Source organism: Geospiza fortis, unplaced genomic scaffold (assembly GCF_000277835.1).
Source record: "Geospiza fortis unplaced genomic scaffold, GeoFor_1.0 scaffold183, whole genome shotgun sequence".
Taxonomy (NCBI): domain Eukaryota; kingdom Metazoa; phylum Chordata; class Aves; order Passeriformes; family Thraupidae; genus Geospiza; species Geospiza fortis.
In genome coordinates this window covers 1635533-1645434 of record NW_005054447.1, presented here as the reverse complement: position 1 = coordinate 1645434, position 9902 = coordinate 1635533, and the positions used below count along the sequence as shown (strand labels likewise).

The 9902-nt window shown below is 53.4% G+C and overlaps 1 protein-coding gene across 3 annotated transcripts in view; it reads right to left on the bottom strand.

The window, feature by feature from the left end:
- Positions 1–4301: 4301 nt before the first annotated feature.
- The window catches only part of BCL9L (BCL9 like), an 11719-nt gene continuing 6118 nt past the window's right edge, over positions 4302–9902 (bottom strand). Inside the window, exons 6-9 of one of the 3 annotated variants that reach the window (XM_031062375.1) lie at positions 9847–9867; positions 7593–9384; positions 6898–7158; positions 4302–5641 (exon numbers count right to left, since the gene is read on the bottom strand). In XM_031062375.1, the coding sequence (XP_030918235.1) occupies positions 4482–5641; positions 6898–7158; positions 7593–9384; positions 9847–9867 (3234 nt within the window). In that variant the 3' untranslated portion in view covers positions 4302–4481. Of the gene's footprint in view, positions 5642–6897; positions 7159–7592; positions 9885–9902 lie in introns of all 3 variants that reach the window. The other 2 variants (XM_031062374.1, XM_031062373.1) reach the window with 2 other exon arrangements.

Genomic DNA, 9902 nt, shown 5'->3' with positions numbered 1-9902 from the left:
ATGCATCAGAGAGGACTAAGTAGGCAGATGGCACATTTCTGACAAGCTCTGCTCAAAGAGCTTAGAGGAGCACCTTGCTCAGATTCCCCTTCACCAGTGCCGCAGAAGGCTCTGCTGTGTTCAGAGTCAGTCCAGACCTGTATTACCTCTCTGCTTTACGGAGCCTCTTCCACTAACTGCAGCACCTCCTGCCTCAGTTTTACAGCAGCTGCTAACCTGCCTGGAAAACTGTCCTTACACCTACATTTGGCCCAGACAGCCTGGGAATGGCTTGGCTCAGAGCTGGCAGACCTTCCCCAAAGAGTTGCCATTGTTCCTCCCATAGCTGCCTGCAGCCAGCCTGATGAATTTGGATAAGAAGAAAGCAAGAGGAACTTTCCTTCACTGCAGAGGAAGCTCTGCTTTCCACTCAGCAAAATCCTTACTGTCTCCTCAAAGTTTGCATGGCTGTCACGACACCTTGCCCCAGAGTGGGTTTCCCTGCTAAGTACTCACACTGCCAAAGCCACCCCTGTAGCCCTCGGGCAGACCTTCATCCTCCCCAGTGGAGCTCTGCTCAGCCCCTATGGCACGGCTGCCATGTGAGGCAGATGCACCCTGCCCACCCAGGCTACCAGGAAGGGGGATTGAGCCAAGGGGAGCTCCAAGGTGGCTTCTGCAGAAAGCAGGGAGATGATGCGTGGGAAGACGATGTCACCACCATCCACAGCACAGCCTCTGCACCTCCAGTCCCGGACTGCGGTCTACAAACAAGGCTCCAACAGACAAACCAGAGGAAGCCCTGGTCTCTGATGAAGGCAACTCCAAAGATGGGAACATGAAGACCCTCACAACAGCACACTGCTCTGCATTTCCTGCAGGGCAACCAAGTCTCCCAGGAGACAGAGCTGGGGTTCCAGCAGAGCATCCTGCTATGCACACACAGTGATCACAGGGCCGTGGCAGGCAGTGGAGCATGCATGGGTGAGTGCAAGTAAGGGAACGCATGAATGAACGTGTGCCTGGGAGTGCTGCAGAGAAGGGGCTCCCCCAATGCCCACACAAACCTTCCAATACCTCACACACTCTCTGCTGCAGTCCAGTGGAAAATCATGTGGAAAAATACAGGCACAGGGTCAGGTCTTGAAATTTGTCTTTTTAATAAAAAGGCACCTATAAAACAGGTCAATACATTACAGGCAGCACAGATACCCAAAAACAAGCCTAAAAATTGTTTCAAATAAAAACCAATAAGATGTCTTCACATATTGTATTTATATATTTATATTTATATATATATATTTATATAATGGTACAAAATGACTGGGAAGTTTCTCCATGGGATGACAGAGAACAGGTCAGTCAACTTTACCTCAATGTGAAAGCTAATTCCAGATGTGTGATTATCCAACATACTGAAAGATGCAGTTTCCCAGCATTTGCTTTTTTGGAGCTGGAAAAACATGGCAAAGTCATGGCTAAAAGATGGGCAAACCTTCTACTGTGATTAGGTGGAGTCAGTACACAGAACTCAAGGTGAGGAGCCGAGCAATAAACTACAAGACACAAGACTAGACACAGGTCACGGCAGCGGGCAACCAGCTGATGGCAAACCTTGCCCGAGTCTAACAAGGACTGGCTGTCACTGAGCCTCCAAAGGAACTCCTGCCACACTGCTGATCACAGACATGGTTGGGAGCAGCGCCCCAGGGCACAGGGGTGTTAGGCAGCATTTCTTCTCCCCATTGTTCAGCCATCACAGTGGTAAGGGTAGGGCTGGCTCCAGGGCAGTGAGATTTTGCAGAAGAGCACCAACTGCTGCTCCAGAGTCCTCAGCTCTGACCTAGCATCAGGATCCCTTCTATATCCAGGGCTGCTGAGTCAAAAGGCTTATTGGTCACTGAAGGACAGGTCTTCCTCCTGTTGCCAGGCAGAAATAGCATCACACTGCCACATCCCTGTGAGCGCTCAGCACTAGTCTTCTGAGCACTGCACAGCATGTGCCACAAGCCTGCAGGCTCCTGCTGATACAGGGACAATGTGCTGCTGACACAGTGAGGACTGCAAGCCCCCGGCAACTTCTGTGTCGGGCTGGGCAAAAGGGACAACAGGGAAAGTACAAACACATGGAGAGCTCAACCAGGCTAAAAGAACAGCTATCTACAGGCAAACAAAAAAACTTCCATATAGAAAATGTTATGGCTTCAAATTAGCCAAGACTTGCTGGTAGGTGATGAGCAAAGTTTGGGAGTATAATTGGTATTTGGATGTTTATGAGAAGCTACCAGCAGCCAACAGCCTGAAAAGCAGCCAAGAGAAGCTACAGCCTTTCAGGCAAGGCAAGCTTAGAAGGAGCTACATCTGTTTGAGCCACGTCCTCCTGCATGAAACAGACACTGAAAGGATCAAGAATCCAACCAGCTAACAAGTCAGGTCCAAAGCCTGAGCCACATTGTATACAACAAACCCCTACAAATCAGGAGACTAGAGCAGGATCCTTCCTCAGATCCAAACCCATGCTTCTCACCCAGCACTACAAAATGCCCCAAAGCTTCAGTGTATTCCTAACTGGACTTTATGATTCCATCTTCTCACAGACTGGATCAAGACAACTGCTGGGCTGATATTTCAGCACCCACCAGCCTTTCCAAACAGCTTGCAACCTGACAAAAAGTGTTGCTGTTCACTCACTACTTGGCAATCTCCCTTTCCAAAGCCCTCTCCTCCTGGCAACAGCAAGTTGGGAAAGATGAGCTCTGTTATAAGAGAGGTAGTGTGTTAAGCCTGGCTCTGCAGAGATAATCCTCCAAGCAGTGTTCCTCCAGCAGTTGTGTGCCCCAGGTTCACCAATGGATACTGGAATTGCACATCCTCACAGAGGTCCAGAGATACTGTGCTATGTGCAGAAATGTGCATGCATCATGACACATTCCCCTCTGTGAAAAAACATGGGAAAGACCATCAGAGCTGCATGCAGGAAGACATTAGGGAGTACAGGACGGAGAGGGTGGAGTGCATCCAGAAAAGCCAGAGTTTTTGCCAGCCTAGGAATGAGAGATTGTAACTCAACTTTGGCCTCTTCCGTCTGAAGCACAGGACAGCCATGCTGCTGACACTGAACGCTGAGGTAGAGTATTGCACTCAAGGACAGGTCCTCTTCAAGAGCTGGACCTCTCCTGTGCCACAGGGCAGGGCTGCTGCCAGTAGCTCAGGTTATCATGGAGTGAAGACTGCCTGCAAAACTCTACAGATGAAGGACTGACAAGCACAAGGAAAACCTGGGAAAGCATTCAATGGCAGGGAAGCAGGACGCAGTGGTGAAGGGTAATGAATGGGTAATAGACTGGTGTAGGAAGGCTGCAGAAGATCAGGGTTCCCAGCTAGCCTTTCCTGGAAGCACAGGAATGCATTGCCTCACTCACCTCAAAGCCCATCTGTCCCTACCCACCACAACACCTTGCCTACAGGGGACACAGCATGAAGGGAAGAAAAGGGAGTAGAGGTGACAGAGCTGGTCAAGACCTTCAGGTCCGCACGTTACCATCTGTGAAGCCCAGATTCTTCATGCTTCTCCAGCTGAAGGGCCGGCATCCTTCCCATCCCAAACACAGCAGCTTCTCCTGAGAGCAGCAACAGCTGCATCCTGTAAAACCGTGGCCTCTGCCCTGCCAGATGAGCACCGTTCCAGCAGCATTTCACTGGGGCTATAGCTTGGCGGCCTCCCCCGGCCCAATGGCCCTTGGTCAGTGGTTGTGTTGGTGTACTCAGCACAGTATCCATGTATCCACGGGACCTGAGATCTGCATGACACTGCACCACCCCCTCTCCACACACATGCAAAACCATTCAGATTTGTGAATAACACAGGTCTGACAGAGTCACTCTACAGCGGGATCTCTCAACACCCTGTGCACCCTGGGGATCTTCCTGCCTCCCCCACGGAGAGATTTCAATCCTTGTACACTGTTGCCTTTAGCATGTTTTTTTCTTTCTGTTTTTTAAAACATGTTTTGAGGCTTCTATTAAAACACAGAAATACAGGACAATTAAAAACCAGCACAAATTTTGCCTTTCCCAGCGACCTATTTACAGCTAGTTCCAAAAACCCTCTTGCACATTTTGGTTGCTTAAAAAGGAAGGAGAAAAAAAAGAGAGAGGAAAAAAGGGCAAGAAAAACACTAGACGGAGGAAAACCATAAGTGAAAACTTTACAAACTGCCACAAGGTCTGGATGTCCCTGGTTGCCACGCAGGGTTCAAAGTAACAGCCCCACTCCCAGCCTCTTCACCCTCCCCTTCCCCAAAAAAGAAAGGAAAAAGAAACCCAATTCACATCAAGTTTACTGCACATCTGGTTTGCTGTGTAGAGGCAAATCCAATATGAAAAGCATCCCACATGGTGTCCTCCACTGGCATTGGCCCCCAACCCGCCCCCAGAGAAAGGTTTAAAAATGTTTGTAGGCGCAGCCCCATCCCCGCCCCAGCCCTGAGTGCCAGTCAGGGTTAAAAAGGCAAGTTCGCCATGTTCCCAGGCCCAGGGATATAACTCATCTGGCTGTCCAGGGAGACACTCCTCTGCCTCATCTGGTGTGTGACCATGAGGTTCTGCTGAGGCGGGGGCCCCATGAGAGAGCCCTGAGGTGACATCATATGTCCTGTCTGGGCATACATCTCCCCTGACACAGACATGCTTCTCTGCTTGGCCTGCATCAGCATGAAATTCTGCTGGGCCATCAGGCTCTGCTGCGGAGACATCATGCCCTGGTGCATGCTATTGCCCATCATGCCTTGCTGGGGCGGTATGCCTGTCCTGCCCAGCATGGGCACTTGTCCAGGATGGCACATGGGCATGCTGAGTCCCCTCTGCACGCCCTGCTGCCCGGGGAGGCTGGAAGCATTCATACCTGGACGCACAGGGGGCTGCTCAGCCATCATGTTCTGCAGGTTCATGAGGTGGAGGTTGGAAGGCTGAGATTTGGGTGCCTGGCTGTCACTCTTGGGGAAATACTGCAAGGTGCTGCTTGGCTTCTCTGATGGGATGATCCTGGACAGGTCAAACTCCGGGATCCCCGTGGGCGTGGGGCGGATGACCTCACTGAGCTCGGGGTCGTTCAGCACCGACGCCACCCCAGGAAGCACGGGCGGGTAGGGGTCACCAATCCGAGGAGGGATGTTCTTGCCCATCATGTGCTGCTGAGGGGGCATCTGGCCAGGCTGCTGGGAGGGAAGGTCCTCAGGTGGCAAGGGCATCCCTGGCGGGTAATGCTGCTGCATCCCAGGGCCACCTCCTGCACTGGGGGCCATGGGCATGCCTCCAGCAGGAGACGGCATGGCATTGTGGGGCTGCTGCATGCGGGGGAACACAAGCTGGTTGGAAGGAATCATCTGTGAACTGTTGGGCACAGGGCCACACTGCTGGTTCAATGAGTCCTGGGGACCCGGGGGCAGCATCATGGGGTTCTGGGGGGGCACGCCCGCCCCTGGCCCACTCGGATGCATAGGAATGTTGGAGCCCAGAGGGTTTGGGGAGGACATCATAGAGGTGGGGGGTGGTTCGTGGGAAAGGGGCTGCTGACCAGGTAGGTTCATTCCCATGGGGCTCTGAGCGGATCCAGGCCCCACAGAGTTCAAGTGCAGTTGATTTGGCTGATTCCCCGTCACGCCTAAGGACAGGAAAAAGAGAGAAGAGTTAACCCTTCCTACAAACTTTTCAGGGCTGTAAAATCCACATCCTGAGAGCCTGCCAAGCAGTCCTGCTCAGAATGCCCTGAGCATGGAGCATGATGCTCAGAAAGCAGCTCCAAGATGGGCTTACAAAGCACCAACATCAGGAAAAAGTGTCTCCAACTCCAGCTCCTCAAGCCCACAAGCACCAGAGGGCTCTTCCAGCTTCATCCAGTCCCATGCTAGATTTGTAATTTCTTACATTCCCCTGATTTTAGAGTCCTGACTGGCTCTGTGTGTGCCTTACATCATGGTCTCATCAGGGCTCTCAGCTACCTGAAAGGCAGCAAGGGGTGACCCTTCACCCCTGCCTGCCACAGGGTTTGCCACCCAGCAAGCTCCAGTGACCACACAACCTTGGGTGCTGAGGAGCAAAAAAGCAGAAGAGTCAGCAGCCCGGCACAGGTGCTGTCTGGGCAGGAAAGTCTGTGCCCATCAGAAAAGCAGAGCAGCCATCAGTGCTTGCGGAGGCAGCCAATGCATTTGCATGCCTTGCGGTCAACCTAGGTGATTGCTCAGAAGTGAAAGAGTCAAAAAGTTGATTTTTCATTTCCAAAACTGACAAAAATATTTATCAGACGGCTTTAGACCCCTAAATCAAGTGGTAGAGCATGTTGGAATTCCCCTTTGGGCTGGTCATCACGTGACCAAAAACACTCATTTGCCTAGATGTCCTCACCAGTGCCACCAGTTAGTGGAGCGTATCTGGCCTACTGAAATCACAACTGTGCTACAACACAGCCTTGCCTGCGCAGGCACTTGGGCTCCACTCAAAACACCAGACTCCCAAGCCCCATTCAGAGCATCCCTGTCCCACTGCACAGGAGCACAAGGGCTCTAAGCAGGAGACCTCTGCCTGCAAGCTCTGAACCTGACAAAACTTCAGGAGCCATGAAAACTCGGGCCAAATACATCTCCATGGGTAAAGGTAAAAAAATTCCAGGTCTTGTGGAAGAAGGACTCCTCAAGCCAGACCAGCTCATGTCCTTCCACCCAAGCCAAAAGCTGATGGACAGCCTGGGCAGAGGGCAGGGAATTGCACAGACTGTTATAAACAAGGGGAAATTTAAGCTATGTGACATGGCAGTCATGGGGAGATCAGAGTTCCTAATACTTTCTCCACCTGCTGCCTCAGGTCCACTGGCAGTCACAAGACAGTCTGACCCCTTGCAAGCCCACCTCCAGAAGTAGATACCTGACATACTTCCAGGTGGGAGCATAGGCCTGTCTGGCAGCAGCTCATCATCAGAGGTGGCGATGGTTTTGATGGCATTGTGGTAAAGTGGTGTGGAGCTGGGCATGGCATACTTGGACATCTGGGACATCATCAGTGAGAGGGGGTTCTGGGAAGGGGATGGATCTGGAGAGGAAGTAAAAGGCATGTTTGGATTCATGGTGCTAGAGGTGTTGCTGGCTGGTGCAGAAGAGCTGCTCCGAGGCCCAGAAGGGAGAGAACCTGCAAGAATGAGAGAGATCAACTTAGTATTGTTCACCTGCAACGGCCTGCTCCCACCAGAGAGCAACCCTGACCTCTGGTCACTGTGACCAGAGGAGGCTGCAAAGCACAGAGCTGGCACAGTGCAGCACTCTCTGGACTCTGAGAAGGCTCATGCAGAGACCCTGCTCCAGAGCAGTGACAGACTTCCACTGAAACCTGCCCCTGACTGCCCAGCACAGACATAGTGTTTGCTGCATGTGTCACAGATCTACCTGAAAAGGCCCTGTTTGGACTCCTGGGAAAACATACTTGCTCTATGAGATGCAAGGCCAGGCACAGGAACACATATCTTCCTGTTCCAGAGAGAGCTTGTGGGCTGGAGAGAAACCCTGTCCACACACTCATCAAAATTAAGCACAAACATGCACTCGCATACAAGACACCCAGCATACCCTGCTCCAGTGCTCCAATGGAAGCAGATGAGTTCATATTGAGAGTCTGCTTGCTCTGGTTGACTCCTGGGCTGGGCATGGTGGCTTTGGGAGATGGCACCCAACCAGGGGAAGAAACAGCCATAGAAGGGGACTTCAGGCGGCTTGGTGAGCCAGTTGGAGACCGGACGTTGAGGGAGGAACTCATCACCTGGGGGGACTTGAGGGGTCCAGACTGGTTTGAAGGTGGCATGCTGATCATCTGCGAGGGTGTCTGTGGAGACTTGAGACTGGCAGATGGGGAGGTGACCAGGGGTGAATGCACCTGGCTAAGGGTGGGAGACTTGAGGTGACCCATACTGGGGGAATTCATCTGGTTGATGTTGATGGTGAGGTCAGAGGGCCGGCGGCCCAGCCCCCGGGAAGGTGCTGGGTGCATGTTGGCCAGGTTTCCCCCTGGTGTGGGAGTGGGATTGGAGACTGGAGGCAGAGGAATGTGGCTGAGTCTGGTGGTGCCACTGATGCTCCCAACAGGCATGGTGCCCTGCTCAGGGCTAAACATGTCTGAGCCACTGCCCATCTCCTGGGGCAGGTTGGGATAAGACCCTTGCCCTGTCGAGAAGCCTTGCTGTCCTTGGTTGGGGAACTGTGAGGGAATCATCATTTTCTGGGGTCCCGTTAGTATTGCACTGCCATTGCCATTCTGAGCCCTAACCCTGGCCAGCTCCTCAGGGTTCATGCCCTGGTGGGTCATCATTTCAGGGCCCCTCATCTTCTGGGACATCATCATCTGCTGCTGTGGGGTCATCTGGACATTGAGGTTCATGTTCATGTTCATATTGACATTCATGTTCATATTGAGGTTGCCAGGGCCCATGGGTGTGTCCATGTCCCGAAGGCCTGACTGACTCATAGGGGGGCTCAGCATCCCCCGAGTGCCTGCAAAATCCATTCCCATTGGGGCACTGCTCAGGGTCTCACCCGTTATCTGCCCCGCAAACATGGATGGATCCATCTGCCTGTGAGCCTGCATCATCCTCTCCATTTCCATGCCCTGGCTCATGGAGTTGTTGGATATCCCCATGGGCCTCTGCATTGCCACTGGGCGTTTCTCCATAAGCTGATGCCGCAGAATCTCCTCTCTGGCACGGGGATTCATAAACCTTTCTGGGTCTCCTTGCCCTGGTGGGTAGGGTAAGGTGCCTTGTGGAAAGTTCCCAGGGCCTCCCATAGGAGACATATCATCGCTCCATCCCACGCTGGGCCTGACTGGCCTCTGCATGGTATTCATGGGCCCAAGAGCATCCAAGGGCATGTTCTGCATCCCTCCAAAGCCAGAGACTCTCTGCATTTGATTCCCAGGGAACCGTGGGCCAGGGAAGGGTGGCCCTCCCCGCAGCTGCAGAGGGTCCTGCACATCTATGGGTGCCCGCAGCTGGCTGCCCATCCCTGGTGGCCACTGCTCTCCAGGCTTGCTGTGGTAGGGTGGTGGAGGCCCACGCATCATCATGCTCCCCATTGACTGAGGGATCATGATCTCCTGCATGGGCCGGCCATGGATGCTGATCTGCTCCTCTTTCCGTCGCTTTTCCTCGTAGTACTCTTCCTGCAACTTCCTCCAGGCCACTTGCTCTGGTGTCAGGCTGTCCTGGTTCAGCCGCTGCATCATCATGTTCATCTGCTGTCCCATGTCAGGACCAGGGTGGTGAGGCACCTCATGTTCCAGACTGGGCCCACCAAGGCTCTGGGTCTGGGAGATCATGGACTGCAGAGGCTCTTCATACTTCTTGATGCTGGCAGGGGGTGCGGGGGGCTGAGCAGGGGCAGCCTGTGGCTGAGGGGCAGTCCCCCCCTCACCTGCATTTTGGCTGGACTTGAGGAAGGGCTCGGCCTCCCCACTGCGAAGCAGCAGGCGCTCAATGTCTCTCAGGGTCTGCAGAGAACGCTCTCGGTGCTCCAGCTGCTCCTTTGAGAGCCCTTCTGAGTTCAGGGTGTTTCTGGGGCCCAGGCCTGCCTGCCCATTCCCCGGCATCCCTGGGCCCTCTCCAAGGAGGCTGGAGCTGGGTGTGGCAGAGGAGTCCACTTGCCCAGGCTGCATGGTGCTGGCAGATGCAGTGGGTGTATTTGGATGGTTACTTCCAGGCTGGTTGTTGCTGCTATTGTTCCCCAAAGAGTTGGGAGTCAGATCTCTCCGGCCATCTTCACTTGTCCCTTCCTGAGGCAGGCTGCTGGGCGCAGGCAAAGGTGTTTGACTGATGGCCTGAGGTGGTGGGGCTGGAGGCTGTGGTGGGGGAGGCTGTGGCTGTGGTTGACTTGCTTGAGGAGCCAGTG